The sequence below is a fragment of the Carcharodon carcharias genome, chromosome 18, assembly GCF_017639515.1.
Source record: "Carcharodon carcharias isolate sCarCar2 chromosome 18, sCarCar2.pri, whole genome shotgun sequence".
In the NCBI taxonomy this organism is placed as follows: Eukaryota; Metazoa; Chordata; class Chondrichthyes; order Lamniformes; family Lamnidae; genus Carcharodon; species Carcharodon carcharias.
Window position 1 is genome coordinate 29011281 of NC_054484.1, and position 22090 is coordinate 29033370.

A 22090-nucleotide genomic window follows, 5' to 3' on the forward strand; every position below is an offset into this window, starting at 1 on the left:
ATAGACAAGGTTTATTATCAGATTTGATTACTGTATGTGTTCCAAGCCATAGCTGGAGCAAAATTGGTATTAGTATCCTTAGGTTAGTGAAGAGAAAAATCCAGTCAGGTTACTAAACAGTGATCCCTACCAGATGATGAGCATGTGGATGTAGACTGTGGGCAGGATTTGTCTCAGCTCTGATAGTATAAATTCTTTCAAGGCCCTGCCCCATTCTATCTCTGTAACCTTCTCCCACAACAATCCCTGAACTCTCTCCATATTTGACTCTTGCCTCTTGTGCATCTTCCCTCCACCCACACCACCCCTGTAACCCTACCACCCCCTCCAACTCCACTTCAGCCTCTCATTGGCAACCATGTCTTCAGTTACCTAAGCCCCAATCTCTTGATTTCTTTGCCTAAAAACCTCCACTTCTTTGCTCTTTATCTTGCTCGCATCCTTCTCAAAATCCAAATCTTTGACCAAGCTTTTAGCCAACCCTCCTTAATATCTTTGTTGCTTTGGTGTTCATTTTCTGATTATGCCTCTGGGACATTATGTGCCTAGGGAAATTTTTTTACAATAAAGTTATTAAACAAATGCAAATAGTTGTTGTAATTCACCAACAATCAATAGTTAGACTGACTAAACTACAAGAGCTATTTGAGAACAGCTGGAAAATTCAAGGAGAAGCCAGCAAGTTATTTGGCGTGTGTGAGATAGAGTGGTGTTTACCTTCCAAACTTTAGGACTGGTCTATTAGGTGAGAATGGTATTTTCCAGCCTCATAACTTCTTAAGTGCCTATGATTGCTGTCTTATTGAACCATGCACCAGTCTGGAATAGCACCCTCAAAGAGATGGGGGTAGGGGGAGTAAGAAAATTAAAAGAACTATAATCACAAAATATTAGTGTAATAATTTTATTACAGAGATGACAGCTCAAATGACAAGTTCTGGAATGAAAGACACACACAAAATTAAAAACCAGCGGTGTCAAACAATAGCTAAAAATGTATTACACATTGATGAATATAGTAAAATGAAATCTTTTCGTCCAGCAGCAAGACAAAAAGCCCAAACACACCGGGAAACCCCAGACCAGATCACATACTGTTCCTGGCTGAAGCAGCACACAAGTCTTTTTCAGGATCATGAAATTGCCTCTTCTGACGTTAGCTGAATTGCAGTGCCAAAGTCTGAATCAATGTTAATGAGCAACACAGTTTGTAACAAAAGGGAGGAATCTGCACCTATCCTTCTTGGGATGCTTAGGGCAACTTCCAACTGCTGTGGCGTTTGGAGTAAGCTACTTCTATTTATCCCAGTCTAAATGGGAATTGACGAATAGGCTCTGAAGAAGGGCTCAGTTTTGGACGTTTTTTTTTTTCCAACCTTGAGGAAAACATGCCTGACGTGGTCGATCCACTGCTTCATCAAAAGAGTACTTTCAGAAAAAGAAAGAAGTAAATAACGAACATCTGGTGCTTCAGGTAGACTTCTCTGAAACTACACAACCCAGCACCAAATGAATTTCAATGTGCTCACTGGAACCAAGCTTGGACCACAATCTTCAATGCTGTAGACATAGCACCTGCAAAAGCTTTCTATTGTGGGTAGCTGGATAATGGTTTAAATACTGGATTCTGGGGGGATGGCAGAAAAACATATTAAGAAACAATTTTGAATCAAGATTAAAAGTTTTTATTCCCCCACCCCTTCAATATTCCTCCCATCTCGCCTAAAGATTCCAACTCACAGTGAGTTACATTCCAAAGGTATTTTCAGCCCCAAACACCACATCTAAGTGGCCATTCTACTCATATAGCCAGCACAGAGAATGACAGCAGTTATTTCCAACAATACAGCCTGTCCTAAACAATAGTCATACATGACCAACTTTCCAGGAGTCACTGGACAGTGATCAAGAATGAGAACTGAGACCAATTTTTTTTCCTTCTCTGTTCCAAACACTCTTGAGGTTTAACATATTGCACTTACTGCCATTCCAGCTGAGATCAGCTAGTTTAGCATAGACTGGAAATCAGCCTGGTTCTTCCTGGTCCACACGACTCATTAATAGATGCTTCAAATAACTACTTCTATAATCCTAAGAAAAATCTGTCAAGAAACACTTCAGTTACTTTGTAAAGTCTCCCATTAGTCAATAAATCACGTGGACAAATGTAAAACACTACAGGATATTAGTCTAAATAGATACACTGCATATAATTCAGATCTATCTAAAATCCAAGCAGTCTTCATCGAGGAGTAAAAGCTTCAGCTCAGCAGCACTCCGACCTGTGCTACGAACAAGCCAGTGATTATTAAGGGCAGCTAGCAGTAAATTAATAGTAGAGGGGTAAACTAATGAAACTTCACAGTTGAATGAGAATATGTTAGGGTGATTCAGAATGGGGTCCTAGCCCTAGCTGCTCACGAAAGAGAGCAGTGGGCTCTAGTCTGAAATTTTAGGGGAAAACAAGTGGGTGGCTAAGCTGACACAGACAGCTAAGGTAGTTGCCACAGAGCCAATTGCGATTGTACAGAGTGGCAAGTTGTAGGCAAAACTAACTTTAAATTTTTTAATGGAAAAACTAGCACAAAGTATGAAAAAATTGTGAAAACAGGAAATCAGAGGGTGTAAAAAGGAAGTGTGCCAACATAAATTTTATATATAATTGATTTTGAAGATTACCATTTTTAACTAAAGCATATCTACGCAATGAAGTCTGCATTCCTCACAATACTCTTAAATATTAGACAATTAATATCAGTAAATTTTGAAGATTTCTTGCATAGGCTGGAATGTTCCATCTTTTGTGAAAAAAACCCACCTCATGACCTGCCTGGGAAAACCCTAGTAATACACTTTCATAGTGTTCAGTTGTCACTTTCATTGTGGACATTTCGGTGTTAACTCTCCAAGAGGAGAATTTTCGACCACAATGCAAACAACTTCCCGACAAGTGCTCTCTTAAAGCCAAGTTCCATTCTGGCAGCTCAAAATTGGCAAATTTACTCTTCTGCTGTATTGCTGCCTACAAGTCTCAATATTGCATTTTTTTTATCCCACTCCCAGCAAATTTTGTCCACCTACTGAGGGTACTAAGTTACCCTGCAGGATGATTCTTCGGAAATTACCCATCTTAAGGTGCCATAACCAAGCGGCCACTCTTCACAATTGATTCCACTGAACATCAGCAGGCCACTTAACTTGAAGGACGCTAAGCTAAGCCAATCCTGTTCTCACCGGACATCCACATGTGCACATTCCAGTAGGATCAGCAGACTGTGATTAAGATTCTATATTTTCACTATACACCATGGGGATGCTGAAACACCAACGGTCAGTCCAGCTAATTGAGCAGCAACTGAAAATCAAACTTGGGACCTTCTGCTGTGCACAGCTTTGTGCTACAAATGACATTGTTCTTAACCGTTAGGCAACTGGGGCAATTATCCCTAATTATACATCAAATAACTGATAATGTAGAAAGTAGCAAATAAGCAACATCTAAATGGGTTGCAAAAATACATTACTTACATTTAAGTTGAAAGAAATGGGTTTCAGTTCATTAACTTTAATTGGTTGATTAATGAATGATTCATCCTCTTCAGAGACATGAGGCTTGTTACTCAATTCATTATCATCATTGCTCTCAACAATTTTCTTGCATTTCTAAGGAAGAAATATCCAGATGGTGCACAAAAAGATGAATATAAACAAAAGAGCAAATGCTATTAAAGATAATGCAATTAAATCCTTTCATCGCCAAGGTGAGGAAACACTATGTAGAGTTGTGGGGTATAATTTTTAGCCAAAAACAGCTCCTAGGATGGCACAGTTGGTAAATTTGCTGCTGTGGTTAGGAGTTAAGCCATGAAAGGTCCCTGGTTTTCATGGCAGTGTGCTGTAATTGGCTTCTATACGCCTTTATGTGAGGGGAAAATGAGGGGGGAGGGGGGACAGGTGAGGCGAGGGGGAATGGAAACGGGAGAGGGGTGGGGTGGGGTGGGGGGGAGGGAGACAGGAGAGGGGTGGGGCGGGGGGGAGGGAGACGGGAGAGGGGTGGGGCGGGGGAGAGGGGTGGGGCGGGGGGGAGGGGAGGGGTGGGGTGGGGGGAGGGAAACGGGAGAGGGGTGGGGGGGAGGGAAACGGGAGAGGGGTGGGGTGGGGGGGAGGGAAACAGGAGAGGGGTGGGGTGGGGTGGGGTGGGGGGGAGGGAAACGGGAGAGGGGTGGGGTGGTGGGGGAGGGAAACGGGAGAGGGGTGGGGGTGGGGGGGAGGGAAACGGGAGAGGGGTGGGGGTGGGGGGGAGGGAAACGGGAGAGGGGTGGGGTGGGGGGGAGGGAAACAGGAGAGGGGTGGGGTGGGGTGGGGTGGGGTGGGGTGGGGGGGAGGGAAACGGGAGAGGGGTGGGGTGGTGGGGGAGGGAAACGGGAGAGGGGTGGGGTGGGGTGGGGTGGGGGGGAGGGAAACGGGAGGGGTGGGGTGGGGGGGAGGGAAAGGGGAGAGGGGTGGGGTGGGGGGGAGGGAAAGGGGAGAGGGGTGGTGTTGGGGGGGAGGGAAAGGGGAGAGGGGTGGTGTGGGGGGGAGGGAAACAGGAGAGGGGTGGGGTGGGGTGGGGGGGAGGGAAACGGGAGGGGTGGGGTGGGGGGGGAGGGAAAGGGGAGAGGGGTGGGGTGGGGGGGGAGGGAAAGGGGAGAGGGGTGGGGTGGGGGGGAGGGAAAGGGGAGAGGGGTGGGGTGGGGGGGAGGGAAAGGGGAGAGGGGTGGGGTGGGGGGGAGGGAAAGGGGAGAGGGGTGGGGTGGGGGGGAGGGAAAGGGGAGAGGGGTGGGGTGGGGGGGAGGGAAAGGGGAGAGGGGTGGGGTGGGGGGGAGGGAAAGGGGAGAGGGGTGGAGTGGCGGGGAAGGGAAACGGGAGATGGGTGGGGTGGGGGGGAAGGAAACGGGAGAGGTGACAGGGGAGGGGAAGGGGAGTGGGGTGGGGAGGGGAAGGGGAGTGGGGTGGGGAGGGGAAGGGGAGTGGGGTAGGGAGGGGAAGGGGAGTGGGGTGGGGAGGGGGAGGGGAAGGGGAGTGGGGGGGGGTGGGGAGGGGGAGGGGAGGGAAACAGTAGAGGCGAGGGCGTGAGGAAGGCAAATGGGAGAGGAAAAGGGATGGGAGAGGCAAAGGAGTGGGGGAGGCAAATGGGAGGGGGGGAGGGAAAGGGGAAACGGGAAAGGAAGGGGGAGGGAGAGGCGAGGGGTAGGAGAGGGGCAAGGGCGCAGGCCGGTGGGGGGCGGTGAGGTGGGAGGAGGGGTCAAGGTGGGAGGAGGCGAAGCGGGGGAGTGCGCAGTGAGGGTGGCAGGGCAGCAAGGAGGAGGGAAAAAGGAGAGGGAAGGGAGTGGGAAACAGGAGTGGGAAGTAGGAGAGGGAAATTGGAAGCGGAGTGGGGAAATAGGAGGGAGAAATGTGAGGGGCGATGGGGAAACGGGGGTGGGGTGATTGGGAAAACGGGAATGGGAGGAGTGGGAAATGGGATTGGTTACTTTCCCTGCTTAGTGACCACACTGTTGATCACCTTGACTTTCAATTAGATTGAAGCTGATGGCGGGAAAGGGAAAATCCACACCACAGAGACTATTATATCTTAGTTGGCAGTTTTCTTTGAGGTCAACAGCAAGCATCATTGCTTTGTGGCTAACTGCAAAGTCCAGGGCTATAAATGTAGTTTACTCAACAGTTGTTTATAAAATTGTGAAATTATTTCTCAGTTCCATCGATTCTCCAGTTATGTCATTTGCATTTCCTCATTGTGTTCCTAGCTTGTTATCATTCTCGGTCATCTCTTTTGTTAAACTTTCTCTGCAATTTTAAACCCCACCCCACTACCCCTCCAGTCCCCCCAACTTGCTCCAGATTGCAACTGCAGTATGGTTCCATGGGCATTGGTTATCTGTCAGTTCTCTGGTCATAATTCACACTTGAATCTAGACAATGAGTGTTGAATTCCCAATCTCAACCAGCTGTGCAGGTCCACAGTGTGGAAAGAAAAAACAAAAAAAAAATCAGGCTTAAGAGTGATTCCCAGGCTACTGCCATGCACTTTCAAACAGCTAGCTCAGAGACACTTTGGCAAAGATATGGCAATAGGTCATGAACCTTCCGTGCTTTAAGCCACAGGTCTCTACAAATCAAGAAAACGCAGAGAAATCAAAAGGCAAAAAATTACAATGTAAAAATCAATATTTACCTCTGTGAGTTCTTCTATTGATGAACAACCTATTTTTTTGGTGATCACATTTTTAACAAGGGGCACAACAGGTTTCAGGTTTGCTGGCAAAGGCATACCAGCTTTGGCACACATGGCTGCAGCATTGGCTTTTGCTATCTCTAGCAATTGTGCTTTATCTGTAAGAAATATAAATCCTCAGTATATTTTTGGTCAGTTCTTGAGCAAGATAACTTACATGTTTGCTCTCTTTCCCTCAAAAGCAGTATTTTTCAATGTGGCAGAATTATTCACACACAAATTACAAGTCTTTTAAAAACAGCTGTCATTAATTAATGAAAACTTCACAATAGCACAAACTACAAGGAGTCCACTTTCCAAAATCAAGGAAAGGGTCGACTATCAGCTCACGGTCCCTTAAGAATGCTGGCTTCTGCGTTTGAATCCAGCAGATGCTAATGGGATAAATGCCCCTCCGTTTTAATAGGTATATGGATCTTATCGGAACGAAATCTGGCCAATGTTAGCACAATTTAAATGGTTTCTTCCAAACTGGGGTCAATCAAACTGAAATGCCACAAAAATAGCCAATGTGGAAAGGGAAAATACTAACATGGTTGCAGCAGGGACAGTTGCTGAATTTAGGGTACACTGTTAGGTAGTACAGACAAGGTTTTTTTTAAACTATAAAACACTATTGCTTTAAAACTAAGTAAATTCTAGCTCTTGCATTCCCACCATGAAAAAGTCAATCCCAGCCATTTCTTGATAAGAAAGTATAGTGAAGAAAACCACACATTAAAAAAAAAAGTTGCATCTTACCCAAGTCTGTGAGGCGCTCAGGTGTTCTGCTGGCACTCTGTCTCCTTAAAGGAGATCTAGATCTCCTCCGCCAATCAGGTGACCTCCTTGTCCTCACAAGCTTACTATGGTATGCTCTAGAACTTGGTTGATGACATCTCCTGTCACTGGACCTTGATCTAGGTCTTGGTGAGTGTGATCGCTTGACTCTGGATTTTGATCTCATGGGAGATCCTGAACAAGTCCTACTCCTGTGTTTTGAACGTGAACGTGACCTAGAACAATGCCGTGATTTTGATTGCTGTTTGGTCCTTGTTATAGAGTGTGACCTTGATCTACTGTGTAACCTTGAAGGAGACCGAGATTTCGATTTTGATGGTTGTTCATTCTTTGCTATAGAGTGAGAACTAGACTGTTTCCTTTTAGACTTTGGGGATGATTCTGTGTGTTTCTTCTGTTCCCTTGAGGTTGATTTTGACTGAAGTTGAACTGGTGATAGTTGTTTCCTGGAATATGAACTCTGGGGTGTATGATGCCGACTGCTGGAGCTGGCATGTGATTTCTTTACAGGAGAATGTTGAGAGTGGGAATGCAGTTGGGACTTATGATGCTTTGCGGACTTTGAATGAGATCTTGACCGACTTCTTTTTGTTCTCCTTGTCTCAGTTCTGTTATTTTTACTCTTTTCGTCAACAGTCTGAGTAGATTTTGACTGTACGTTGTCCAAACCACTACTTTGAAACAATGTGGATTCTTGGTTCTGTTCACCAGCTAATGCTACAGCCAATAATCCAGAAACATTTCCAACTGTCTTACATTCTTTACTAACACTTATGTCAGCAACACTGTTCTCTTTGACATGTAGACTTTTGTCACAATTGTCCTGTAACAATGGCTTCTTTTCAACCACAAAGCTTTCTTTCCCAACTCCCATTGTTACAACAGTATTTGTATCAGCTCCTTCATCAAATGCATTTTTATTTGACCCAGTTCTGCTTGATTTTGTCAAAAGGGAGATATTTTTATTCTTCCTGCTGCTACATTCATTGTTTAAAGATGACTTAGACTGAGATTGTGATTGTAACTGTAAGCCAGACTCTGCTTTCCGACTCGAACGAGATCCTGAACGAGACCTAGAGCGGTCTCTCTTTTCGTCTTTCTTTCTCCTCTTCTTTTTCTTCTTCTTTTTGCTTTTGTGCTTGTGATGATGCTTGTGTTTATGTTTTTTGTTTTTCCGTCTTGATGGAGTTATACTACCTTCTTTATTGTCCAAAGCTGGGGATTTAATTTGTTCTGTTGCTACACTTTCTGCAGTTAAATTCTCTTTATCTGAATAAGAAAAGAAAATGAAAAACTAGAGGCAGTGGCCTACATAAAGATTCAAACCACAAGTTCAATTTTGCTCTACATCAAAAATTGTTGCACATAAGTTTAAAAAGTCAGAATCAAAAATATACCACACAGTACAAAGGCAATGGAGATTATGATAAACCTTTATAAAACACTGGCTTAGCCCTAACTGGAGTGCTGTGTCCATTTCTGGGCATACTTCAATAAGGACATGAAGACTCGGAGAGAGTGCAGGGAAAGATTTATGAGAATGGCTTCAGAGATAAGAAATTTTAGTTACATGGATAGATTAGAGAAGCTGGGATTGTTCTCTTTAGAGAAGATTGAGAGGAGATTTGATAGAGATGTTCAAAATTTTGAGGGGTCTAGACAAGGTAGAGAGAGAAACAGTTCCCATTGATGGGAGGGTCAAGAACCAAAAGTCACTGACTTAAAGTGAATCAAAAGCGACATGAAGAAAAACTTATTTTACGCAATGAGTGATTAGCATCTGGAGTGCACTACCTGAAAGGGTTGTAGAGGCAGATTCAATTGTGGCTTTTAAATGCACATAAAGCAAGGGGAAAGGGCAGGTGAGCGGAATTAGCTAAATTGCTCTTGCAGAGAGCTAGTAGGGAATTGATGGGCTGAATGAATTCGTCCTGTGCTATAGCCATTCGATGGTTTTATTCTATCTGTACATTCAATTCTCAGTCAGAAGAATTCCACATATATTATACAACTGAGCAAATTCAAATAGACTTCTTTTTATTCATTCGTGGGATGTGTGAGTTGCTGGCTAGGCCAGCATTTGTTGCCTATCTCTAACAGCCCTTTAGAAGGGGATGGTGAGCTGCCTTCTTGAGCCACTGTAGTCCATGTGGTTTAGGTACACCCACAGTGCTGTTAGGGAAGGAGTTCCAGGATTTTGACCCAGCAACAATGAAGGAATAGCGATATATTTCCAAGTCAGGATAATCAGTGCTTTGGAGAGGAACTTCCAGGCGGTGGTGTTCCCATGCATCTGCTACCCTTGTCCTTCTAGATGGTAGTGGTGTTTGGAAGGTGCTATCTAAGGAGACTTGGTGAGTTCTTGCATTGCATCTTGTAGATGGTACACACTGCTGATAATGTTCATCATTGGTGGAAGGAGTGAATGTTTGTGGATGGGGTGCCAATCAAGTGGCTTTATCCTGGATGGTATCAAGTTTCTTGAATGCTGTGGGAGCTGCACTCATCCAGACAAGTGGAGTGTAATCCATCACAGTTCTGACTTGTACCGTGCAGATGGCGGACCCCCGTGCAGGGGGTCGAATTATTCACCACAGGATTCCTAGCCTCTGACCTACTCTTGTAGCCACAGTATTTATATGGCTGGTCCAGTTTAGTTTCTGGTCAATGGTAACCCACAGGATGTTGATAGTGGGGGAATTCAACGATGGTAATGCCATCTCTTGTTGGAGATGCTCATTGCCTGGCACTTGTAAGTGAGCGTTACTTGCCACTTGCCAGTCCAAGCCTGGATGTTGTCCAGGTCTTGCTGCATTTGGGCATGGACTGCTTCAGTATCTGAGGAGTCGCAAATAGTGCTGAACAATGTACAATCATCAGCGAACAAAACTACTTCTGACCTTTTATGGAAGGAGGGTCATTGATGAGGCAGCTGAAGATGTTTGGACTTAGAACACTACCTGAGGAACTCCTGCAGTGATGTCCTGGAGCTGAGATGATTGACCTCCAACAACCACAACCATCTCACTTTGTGCTAGGTATGGCTCCAAACAGTGGAGAGTTTTCCTCCTGATTCCCATTGACTCTAGTTTTGCTAGGGCTCCTTGATGCCACACAGTCAAATGTTGCCTTGATGTCAAGGGCAGTCACTCTCACCTCACCTCAGGTGTTCAGCTCTTTTGTCCATGTTTGAACCAAGGCTGTAACGAGGTCAGGAGCTGAGTGACCCTGGTGGAACCCAAACTGAGCGTCAGTGAGCAGGTTATTGCTAAGCAAGTGCCACTTGATAGCACTGTTGATGACATCTTCCATCACTTTACTGATGATCGAGAGTAAAATAATGGGGTGGTAATTGGCCAGGTTGTAATTGTCCTGCCTTTTATGGACAGGCCATACCTGGGCAATCTTCCACATTGTCAGGTAGATGCCAGTGTTGTAGCCGCACTTGAACAGCTTGGCTAGGGGCACGGCAAGTTCTGGAGCACAAGCTTTCAGTACTATTGCCAGAATATTGTCAGGGCCTTTGCAGTATCCAGTACCTTCAGCCGTTTATTGATATCACGTGGAGTTAATTGAATTGTCTGAACACTGGCATCTGTGATGCTGGGGACCTCTGGAGGAGGCCGAGATGGATCATCCCCACATGGCACTTCTGCTGAAGGTTATTGCAAATGCTTCAGCCTAATCTTTTACACTGATGTGCTGGGCTCCTCCATCATTGAGGATGGAGATATTTATGCAGCCTCCTCCTCCAATGAGTTGTTTAGTTGTCCACCACCATTCATGACCGGAGGGGCAGGACTGCAGAGCTTAGATCTGATCTGTTGGTCATGGAATTGCTTAGCTCTATCTATCGCTTGATGCTTATGCTGTTTGGCATGCATGTAGTCCTGTGTTGTGGCTTCACCAGGTTGACACCTCATTTTTAGGTGCTGCTCCTGGCATGCCCTCCTGCATTCTTCATTGAACCAGGGTTGATCTCCTGGCTTGGTGGTAATAGTAGAGTGGGGAAATGACGGGCCATGAGGTTACAGATTGTGGTTGAGTACAATTCTGTTGCTGCTGATGGCCCACAGTGCCATGTGGTTGCCCAGTCTTGAGATACTAGCTCTGTTCGAAATCTATCCGATTTAGCACGGTGGTGGTGCCACACAATGGAGGGTATCCTCAATGTGAAGACGGGACTTCATCTCCACAAAGACGGCACAGTGGTCACTCCTACTGATACTGTCATGGACAGATGCATATGCAGCAGGCAGATTAGTCATGATGAGGTCAAGCATGTTTTTCCTTTTTGTTGGTTCCGTCACTACCTGCCGCAGACCCAGTTTAGCAGCTATGTCCTTTAGGACTCGGCCAGCTCAGTGCGCAGTGGAGCTACCGAGCCACTCTTGGTGATGGACATTGAAGTCCCCCACCCAGAGTATATTCTGCGCCCTTGCCACACTCAGTGCTTCCTCCAAGTGGTGCTCAACAGAGGAGTACTGATTCATCATCTGATGGTGAGGACAGTATGTGGTAATTAGCAGGAGGTTTCCTTGCCCATGTTTGACTTGCTGCAAAGAGACTTCATGGGGTCCCGAGTCGATTTTGGGGACTCCCAGGGCAACTCCCTCCTGACCACTGTGCCGCCACCTCTCAATGCTAGTGACAAGTAGGCCAGATCAGGTAAGGACGGCAGATTTCCTTCCCTTTTTACTTCAATCGATAATGGTATCATGGTCATCATTAATTCCATATTTTTATTGAATTCAAAATGTTACCATCTGCTGTGGCCCCCAGAGAATTACCCTGGGTCTCTGGATTACTTGCCCAGTAGCAATACCCCAAGCCACCGCCTCCCCCTGCTGTACTGTCCTTGTATGAACAATTTGTACTTATATGACGCCTTCAACGTAGGAAAACATCCCAAAGCTTTTAAAGACATGCATTTGTACAGAGTGCCTTTCAAAACCTGCAGTGAAGTACTCTCTTGATTGTACTGTAGTCACTGTTGTAATTGTAGGAAATCAGTAGGCTTGATGACAAATAGCTATTAGTTCAAAAACCAAATTCCTCTGCAAGAGATAAAAGTTATTTTTCATTCTAATATTATTTTAATTGTCTGATTTCCAGACTGGTTGAGGCATCAAATTTAACAGCAAACACATCACATCATACAATGCCCAACATTATGCTGAAACACAATTAAATTATGTGCTGGGGGATAAGGCAGGGGACACAGTATGTAGCCCCCACTCTTGGAATTCTGGCAATGGTTTTAATCTGCCAAAATCCATCTTAGTGTAACTTCTAGGATTTTGTCTAGCAGCTGTGAGTGGTACTTTGACTTCACCAGAGCAATTGTTGAAAATATTAGCTTGCACAGCTAAGATGAGACAAACATGGCACACCGCTTGGCACTAACAATTCCCAAAACCAGATATTCACCTCCAGTCAAGGCATTTTGCTATATTTTCAGCAGTGTTGGTCTCAGTCATGCATCCACCTCACAGTGTAAGCAGATCCATCTCCTGTCCATGGAGAGCAGTTACACGTGTTCTTGCAAGTTCCTGATTTCAATGCAAAATTTATATTTTGTGAATGCAAGATTGAAACTATGGAAATCAGCAAACCTCTAAAAAAAAATTCCAGAATATTTCGAAGCCAAGCTGCATAATGATCTCTCCAAAAATCATGGTCAGCTACAAAGTTTGTAAAGTAGTAAAGCATCGTTCTTCCATTTAGGGTCGTGGAATCATTATGGCATTGAAGGAAGCCATTCAGCCCATCGAGTCTATGTCAGCTCTGTGTAGCACAATCCAATGAGTCCCATCCCCCCTCTATCCCCTGCAAGTGTATTTCCCTCAAGTGCCTATTCAATTTCCTTTTGAAATTATTCATCGTGTCCATTTCCACCATCTTCGTAGGTAGCAAGTTCCAAGCCAATACAATCTGCTGTATAAAAAGTTCTTCCTCACAGACCCCCTACATTTCTTGCCCGAACCTTAAACCTGTGTGCCCTAGACTTTCTATGATCGAGTAAAGGGAACCACTTTGCTCTGTCTGCCTTATATAAACCTTTCATTATTTTGTACACCTCTATCAAATCACCCAACAATCTCCTTTGCCCCCAGGAGCACAACCCCAGCTTTTTCAACATAGCCTTGTAGCTAAGATCCATCACCCATGGAACCATTTTGGTAAATCTCCTCTGCACCTCTCAAGGGCACTCATCCTTCCTAAAGTGTGGTGACCATAACTGGACACAGTGCTCTAGTTGTGGCCTAACCAGGGCTTTATGAAAGTTCAGCATAATTTCCCCAATTTTGTTTTTGGCAAATGAACAGTTTCAACTTTGCCTAAAATTCTGCCAGATTGCATTCAAGATCACAAACTGTCCTTTTCCTGCAGCTTCACATTCATTTCATCTAGGTAACTACCTGGTGAGAAAGAACCAAACAGACTTCCAAGTTTTATTATCAATTTCAGAGAAGTTCTTCAGTTTGCAGTGCTCATCAAATAAATCAATGGCGGGTTGCAGGTTTGACAAATCTTTCCATCACTTGCCCCGATCAATCCAGCACATTTTCGAGATGTACACGGTTTCTGAATAAGAGCCATTGGTCTCTTCCTGCCGCTAAACAAACTGACAATGATTTAGATCAGATAAACTCAGTGATGTTTACAGCTATTTTTATCGCACCTTTTAATGAACCATCAGCTTTATTCTCAGAGTGTGGCACTTGTGGTGAATTATTCAGAGAAATTAAACCAGGTGTGGTTTTTCAAACTCAGAGTTTTTCAAAAAGCAAAATACAGGTTCTGATGAAGGGTCATTGCGTTGAAGTGCTCTCCATTTCTCCCTCCAGATTCTGCCAGACCTGCTGAGTAGTTCCAGAATTTTCTATTTTTATTTCGGATATTTTCCCACCAAGGTAACTAAGCCAGGGGTTCAACCAATCATGGCAGATGCAACATTAGTGGTAACAGAGGTTAGATTGGCTAGGTTCAATTCAAACCTTTCAATGGCAAATTCTGCAGCAGCCAAAACCACAGTCAGATCCCCGTGTGAGGTCTTTTATTTCTATAAGCACCAACAGCTCTTTACTGTAATTTAGTGCAATTTTAGTAATATAGTTAAAATGTGTATCATCAAAAATATACATTTTTAAGAAGGGTGTCCAGTCCTCCATCTATGAGTAACTTGATTTTGAAATTACTTTAAACAACTATAAAGAATAATTTACTAATTTCATTGTATATACAGTATAGCGGATCAAGACCTTTTATGTTGTCCAAAACTATCTTTCAGAAAATTATACAAAAAAATGTCATATTTGGTAATCAGGAATGCCACAACTGCCAAAATAGTGGGTATGGTAGCCTAATGGTTATGGTACTACCTTGCAACCAAGAGGTCAAATCCCGTCTTGGCAAATTGAGAAACTGAATTCTGACCTAGCACCACCATGAATGTGGACTATTATATAAATCCAATTGATTCCTAACCTCCAGCTCTTCCCACACAAACCTTGACTGATTGATTCTTAATATCTTAAGTGGTCACTCAATTGTAAATGTAACAATAAGAGAAATGGCTAAGCCTATCGGGAAGGATCTAGACATCGTTTCAGGGCAAATCACAGGCAGTCGCAGCAACATCTGTAGCTTGTTGTCCACCGTTTTTGAATGCTGTCTCTCAGACTAACCAAGCAACAGCCTGATAAATTCGTACTCATACCTTTTAGGCAACAACCCAAAATTCTGATCTAATGGTGTACCAATGAATAGATGTGGTCTCTTACATGGACCTTTTATGACTTCACATCAATTTAAGGCCAAGGAAGCTTCCTGATTCCTACTTACCACTTCCCCTTTCAGCTGATAAATCAGTATGCCTTCAAATCCACACTGAATACTGCTTGGAGGAAGTGCTAAGGGAACCAAAGGCATAATGGACCAGAGTTTACTGTAATTGGTAAACAAATAGCACCCGCCATTCATTAGACTTGACTGTTTAATTCTGACGTGCTGTGGCATAGCAAGTTGCTGCAAGGGCATCTGGAACCTGTGTGAACAGGGCAAACAACTGTGCGCCTCTCTAACTAAGCAGATTGAAGAATTGTTAACAAACAGCACAGAGTTTGAATCACAAAGTATAAGTTCGAATAGTAAATTAAATATCAAATTGGGTAGAGAGAAAAATGAAGAGAGGGGGAAAGAAAGATTGATTTATGAGAAAAAGAGAAAAGAGAGAAACAGAAAAAAATTATTTTTTGAATTGGCAACATTAATTAAAAGCTGAAGGAATGAGACTCCATTCATGTAGAAGTTAATTTTCAGCATCAGGATTTATATCTGGTAGTAATTAAGGCTCATTGTGCCATACTTGTACTGAAATGGACATGCCCTAATTCCTGTGGCTAGATTAGTCCATATCTACAACATAAATACAGGATCTTAATGTCGTTCAAAATGCCACTTTCATGCAGCTTACAGAGGAGCAACACATCTCAAACAGCAACCTCTGCAGGAGTGGCAAAGACCTAGTGAAGACAAAGTCTCATCTTCACTTTTAGGACATTCTCCATTATGTAATACCATGGTGATTAAATGGGACAGATTAAGGGCAAATCAAATGGCAGTGAGAGCCATCAGTAGAATGGTATACCAGCATAATCTGTAACCTCATGGCCCAGGACAACCTTCACACCTCTGTCTCCTGCAAACCAATTCAACCCTGGTTCAATCAAGATTATGGAAGAATGTGAGACAAAGCAATCAAGCACACATTAGAATGTGGCACCAACCTCAATTTTGATATGTTATAGCACATTCACTAGCTTAAATTCAAGCAATGTTTTTAATTTTAAAAATTGCATTTTGAAAACATTATAAAAATTATATTCTAAAAGCCCTTTTAAGGCCAGAGATGACACTAAACAGTTAAGACACATATTAAAAAGTTTACAAGTATGGACATCTCCTTCAAAAAAGATGAGTTCTCATCTGATGTGACAGCATGCTTCAATGATGAGAAAAGTAGAATAAAATTAAGAAATGGAAATGGGGGAGAAAGAGGATCTGTACGCACCAGGATTATTATTTTGATGATCCTCTTGAAAACCAGATAACACATGATAGGTATCATTCGTAATCGGTTCCTCCTGTACATCCACAGTGGTATCAACCACATCTTCAGATGCTTTTGCCTCCACTACAGGTTTAATTTCACCGTTTGCCCCATTGATCACCTTTTCACTGGAAGAATAAAGAAAACTGTATTCATACACAAGCCTTGGGTATGTTTGTCAACAAACTATCAATTGTAGGAAGTAACAGTCAAACCAGATTCTGTCCTCACCTGACATCAATAAGAGTTTCAGAGAATGCTACAAAGGTCAGAATAACACACCATTATCAACCAATATTTGAAGAGACTTCCATTATTCAGAAATAACGCAGTAGTGTTTAAGCTGTCTAGATATATTATGGAAAATTCAAAGTCTCTTTCAAGACAGTGACATACAAATGTTTTTCTTCATGGGGGGAAATTGCTCAAGGCAACTTGGTTACACCTTACTGTGTGCCTAAGAAACAGGTAGGTTTACATTTAATAGTCACAAACACAACACCGGATTTCTATTGTGTCATCATGGGAATGCTTCTAGCGGATTTCTATCGTGTCATCATGGGAATGCTTCTAGAGGGAAATAAATTAGCAGCATGGCAAGACCAAGAGCAACACTGGCAAGGTCCTTGAAGAAGAATCTTGGTCAAGAAATTGTGTCAGTCCCAAGACCTTTTTGAAAATGGCCAATCATATGGAAGTTCAGTACCACATGTACCAACCATACCACAAATTAACTTATACACCGACTATTAACGGATGTTGAGAAAGTCGTCTTTAAAATTGAAAGCTTAGATTAGAACATTTCTAAAAATCTCAATTAACAAATCAAGTAACAACTCTCCAATTCAAGAACTCCTGGAAGTCAATTCTCATGCCATGTGCCTGCTGCAGTTCGAACGTTACTTTGTGATATACAAAAAAAATCTATGTTTAAATTACACACCATCTGAAAGTGTGGAGGAAGCAATTCCGTAGGAAATTTCAAAAGGTAAACGAAGACATACACGAGGAGGACAAGTTTGCAGAGTTTTGGGGAAAAGGCTAGGTGTGGGACTAAATTGAGATGGTTATTCTCTGCACCTTTCTCTCCTCCTTTAGGATGTTCTTTAAACTTCTTTAGTCAAGCTTTTGTTACCATCCTGATGGATCCCCCTTTTGCTCAGTGTCAATATTTGTCCAATTATGGCCCTGTGAAGAGCCTTGGGAGATTTTCCTATGTTAAAGCAACCAATTAAATGCTAGCTGTTTCTTGTGGCAGAATAGATATACAAAAGCAAGAATTCACTTTCGTAGAGAGTTAGAGAAGATCATTGGATCAAACAGGTAACAATCGATTCCACCACTAAAAGTTAGTGCTTACCAAGTTCACACACATCAGTGAACCAAAGTTGTTGCTTCACTGTAACAAGAACAGATCGCTTTCTTAAAATCTCCTCAGAGATAATCCAAGTTTGCAAGGACAATATTTAAAATCATATTGCACCATTTTTCTTGTCAACATTTCAAATGGGCATATAGCAAGAAAATTTTACTCATCCATACATTTTACTGAAATCTCAGTGAAACAAATGTACTGTCCCAACACTTTACACATTTACCATTACACATCTCTGAACTCATGGTGACAACACTGGCCTGGTGACTGAAACACAGTCTTCAGATCTGCTGTCCTAATCCAATGAGTTGCTACAATCAAGATCCGTAAAAAACTATGAGGCCTTCACGTTAACTCCTTCAGCTGCAGCCCACAATACAAAATTATCCATCTTCGGTAACCAAATCACATTAAGGATTTGGATTAAGTTCCGTAGAGTCAGAGAAGTTTCACTACTATTCACAGTTTTTCTCAAATCATTTGTTAGCATTTTACTGTGTTCTCAACATAATGTTGTCCAGCGAACACAAATTTTATATTTTGCTAATTTAAAGTCACAGGCATTTTTCAGTATATTGGCACCAGAACAGTACAAAAAAAAACATATTTAAGCGAACACTTTTTAATGCTGTGCACTATTAATTAATCACTTCAAACAGTTCTCAATGAAACTACATGACAGGCTTGCAATTATCCATGTTTCACTTAAGTGCAGTTTAGTTTCAATTGAATGGGCCTGGATTTTGCAGTTGAAATAACGGTGTTCACTGTTACTATGAGGTAAATCGGAATGCAATCTCTGGCACCTGCAGACATGCAGTTAATTTGGGAAGCTGTCATCTGATTTGCCCTGCTCCTCCATAATCTCTGCTATACTGGTGCCTCAATGATAGATCCAGCATTAAAAGTTACGAATTTGCGGTAATTACCCAATAGTTTCCAGATAAACATGCCAAAAAAAGTTAGAGCTAGTGTATTCAGGTGTAACTGAATTTTTAACAGCACGACAAGTCTTGATTACTGCCAAACGACCTCTCTGGCCCTGAACATTTTGAACTCAATGTAAAATTTAAAGTTCAAATCATGAGGGGTGTGGACAGAGTAGATAGGAAGAAACTATCCCCTTTGGCAAAAGGAATCAGAACCTAAGAATACCAGTTTAAGATGACTAGCAAAAGGAGAAATGGTAACATGAAGAATTTTTTTTTTATAAGCAGAGTGGTTAGGATTGGGAATGCCTGCAAGAATGGTGGAGGCAAAAATAAACAAAAGAGAATTGGATAATTACCTGAAGAGAAAAAACCTGCAGAGCCATGGGGAAAAGGCAGGGTGGTGGGACTAGGTGAGTTGCTCTTGCAGATAGCCGGCACAGACACAAAAGTCTGAATGGCCTCCTTCTGTGCTGTAACCATTCTATGACAAGTATGGAGTCTCATTTCTTCAGAATTTAATTAATGTAGATTTTAAAAAGCATAAAATAAATCATTTTTATTTGTTATCTTTTTACTCTCCCTCTTAATCTAATCTTTCTTTCCTTCTCTTTAATTTGCTTTCTGTACATGACCTTAGATTTAAGTAAATATTCCAATTTATACTTCTAAGTTTAGACTGTGTACACGTGTCTCAGTCAGGATTCTTCAATCTGATTGAATAGGTATACAAATGCCTACACCCCAAACCCCCTGTAGATGGCACCATTAATACACAAAATTAATATACAGAGTTCTAGTAACAGCTGATGAAGGGGTACATCAAAAGTATTAACTTATTTTTTCTCTTTACAGATGCTGACTGACCTGAGTATTTTGAACATTTTTTTATTTCAGATTTCTAGTATTTCCAGGCTTTAACCCCTTTTCATGAGGAAATGGTTTTTTAAAAGGACTCTAACTCCATAAATATGTAATAATCTCTAAACACTATAAATTGCAGCCAAAATTAAACACAAAAAGTAATGTACAGCAAGTACAAATTGTCTACTCAAGAGGGTTGCGGATGCTCCATTGAATACATTTAAGGCTGGGATTGGCAGGTTTCTGGACTATCAGGGGAAATGGGGAATGAGCAGGAAAGTGGAGTTGAAGCCTAAATTCAGCCATGATGGTATTGAATGGTACAGCAGGCTCAATGGTCTATTCCTGCTCCTTTTTCGTGTTCTTATGCCATTCCTTTGTCGCTGAATCTGGGCCAAGATCTTTATTCGTACTGCTGAGTGTTTTTCAGAGTTCAAAACAAATGTATATTCCCATCATTATGCTTTAATACCGTGGAGGATCCTATAACTGACTCATGGCCAATACAAAACACGAGTTCATAACATTGGACACACAATAGAGTTCAGGTTATTCTACTCCAAAAATTCCACTAAGCAACAGCAGAATAATACCTTAAAAGCAACTGAAGCATTCATCCATTATTAGGTCTAACTCATGAGGGAGGCACGTATTGACTGAAGCGCCAACATGTTAATGGCGAATCCAACTTCCCAATCTCAGCCACACTGCTGTGGAAGGAAAATTGGAGGGAAAATCATCAGTGGAGTGAGTGCTCTTGGTGCCCCACCTGGTAACTAACTCAAGTGAAGCAGAGGCCAGGGAGCTGCAAGTGGGCAACTCAGTTAGACTAGAACAGGAAAGGAAAAAGCAACAGGGGAAGGGATATCAACATACCCAAAAATTATGCAATAAAATATCCTTGTGCAGCATCAAGCTAATTGAATTTAAAAGACTAAAACAGTAGAGGGTGGATGTACCGGACATCATAAAATTAATACAAAGCACATGCAGCTGAAGGGGTGCATCCAAAGTAACTTAAGTATTAACTTACTTTTTCTCTTTACAAATGCTAACTGACCTGAGTATTTTGAACATTTTGTTTGTAATTTCAGATTTCTAGTATTTGCAGGCCTTAACTCTTTTTTATCGAGGAAACACTTTTTAAAAGAACTCTACTTCCAAAAATGTGTTTGGCAAGCCTTTTCTCATTCACTTAACACACACCAGACAAAAACATCACGTCACGAGAGTAACTTAATTGAGAAAAAAATTACACTGGTTCTTCACCATTCCTATCCCAAAAAAGGTTTGTTTAACATTTTCTTATACTTGCATGAGATGTATCCCAGGTACAGTTAGATGGTAATGGTGGTGCTGTTATGAACGTGAAGCAATAAAACTCCATAGAAAAATGTTTATCATTGGAGCAAGTTTCACTGAGTCAACTAGGATCAGAGAGACTCCAAGGATGTACTCAAGGGTTCAGTATGAAAATCATACATGGGAGTTAGCACCAGAATTCTTTTCATCTTGAGCATTGCCGAAAAAAAGAGACATGCTGTTGAAGCTTTTCATCTTGGACTCAAGATAGATGCAAGAATACCAAATTTCAAAGGGAGCAACAGTCTATACTGGATGAGAAAAGGGTACTGATTGGTTGGCAAGTCAACTCTGACTGAACAAGGTGTTGCCATGGAGAATGCACCAGGGAACTATTGTCCCTCACATGTGTCTTTTTGGAATTCAATAAAATCAATTCTGGAACATGTTATATTAAATAATATAATAATATATAATATTATTTAAATAGAGAGAGCTGGCAGAACTTTAAGTACAGAGAGATCTGGGTGTCCTGGCACATGAATCAGGAAAAGTTAGTATACAGGCAAGTGGAATGTTGCCATTTATTGCAAGGGGAATAGAATATTAAAGTAGGGCTGTTTTGCTCCAGCTGTACCGGGTGTTGTTGAGACCACATCTAGAGTTTTGGTCTCCTTATTTAAGAAAGGATATAAATGCATTAGAAGTAGTTCAGAGAAGGTTCGCTGGATTGATACCTGGGATGGGGGAGCTATCTTAGGAGGAAATGTTGGACAGGCTGGATCTATATCCATTGGAGTTTAGAAGATTGGGAGGTGACCTTATTAAAACACACAAAATCCTGAGGGGACTTGACAGGGTGGATGCTGAAAGGTTGTTTCCCCTTGTGGGAGAGACTGGAACTAGGGGACACAGTTTAAAAACAAGGGTCTACCATTTAAGACAGAGATGAGAAGAATTTTTTTCCCTCAGGGAGTCGTGAATCTGTGGAACCCTCTTCTCCAGAGAGTGGTGAAGGCACAGTCAATGAATATTTTTCAGGCAGAGATAGATAGATTCTTGGCTAACAAGGAGTCAAAGGTTAACAGGAGCAGGCTGAATGTGGAATTGAGGCCACAATCAGGTCAGCCATGGTCTTATTGAACTGTGCAACAGGTTCGAGGGGCTGAATGGCCTCTCCTGCTCCTAATTCATATGTTCCTATGTTCCTTTTTCCTGAAGAGGATGGGTCTACAATAATGAATATATGTAGCTTCTAGCAAGCAGAAGAGAGACACATCATGAGCCCGACTGATAATTTAAAATTAGCTGTTATTGTAATTCTTAGCACACTGGGGGTTGTTCAGCAAGTGCTGTCCAATCGCAGAATCAAATCTAACATGACACTATGTTCTAAGCTTTGCCAGCACGAACTGGTTGAGTGTCATCAGTACTCTCCCTCTTGCTAA

At 42.3% G+C, this 22090-nt stretch overlaps 1 protein-coding gene across 9 annotated transcripts in view; it reads right to left on the reverse strand.

Annotated features, from left to right (window-relative positions):
* LOC121290533 (protein SON) overlaps positions 1–22090 on the reverse strand; it is a 56646-nt gene that overhangs the window by 28066 nt on the left and 6490 nt on the right. For all 9 annotated transcript variants that reach the window (XR_005945820.1, XR_005945821.1, XR_005945819.1 and 6 more), the window contains exons 2-5: positions 16134–16300; positions 7019–8326; positions 6218–6375; positions 3529–3663 (exon numbers count right to left, since the gene is read on the reverse strand). Coding sequence is in view for 6 of the 9 variants with exons in the window: in XM_041211015.1 (XP_041066949.1) it covers positions 3529–3663; positions 6218–6375; positions 7019–8326; positions 16134–16300 (1768 nt within the window). In the remaining 3 variants the exon portion in view is untranslated. The remainder of the gene's footprint in view (positions 1–3528; positions 3664–6217; positions 6376–7018; positions 8327–16133; positions 16301–22090) is intronic.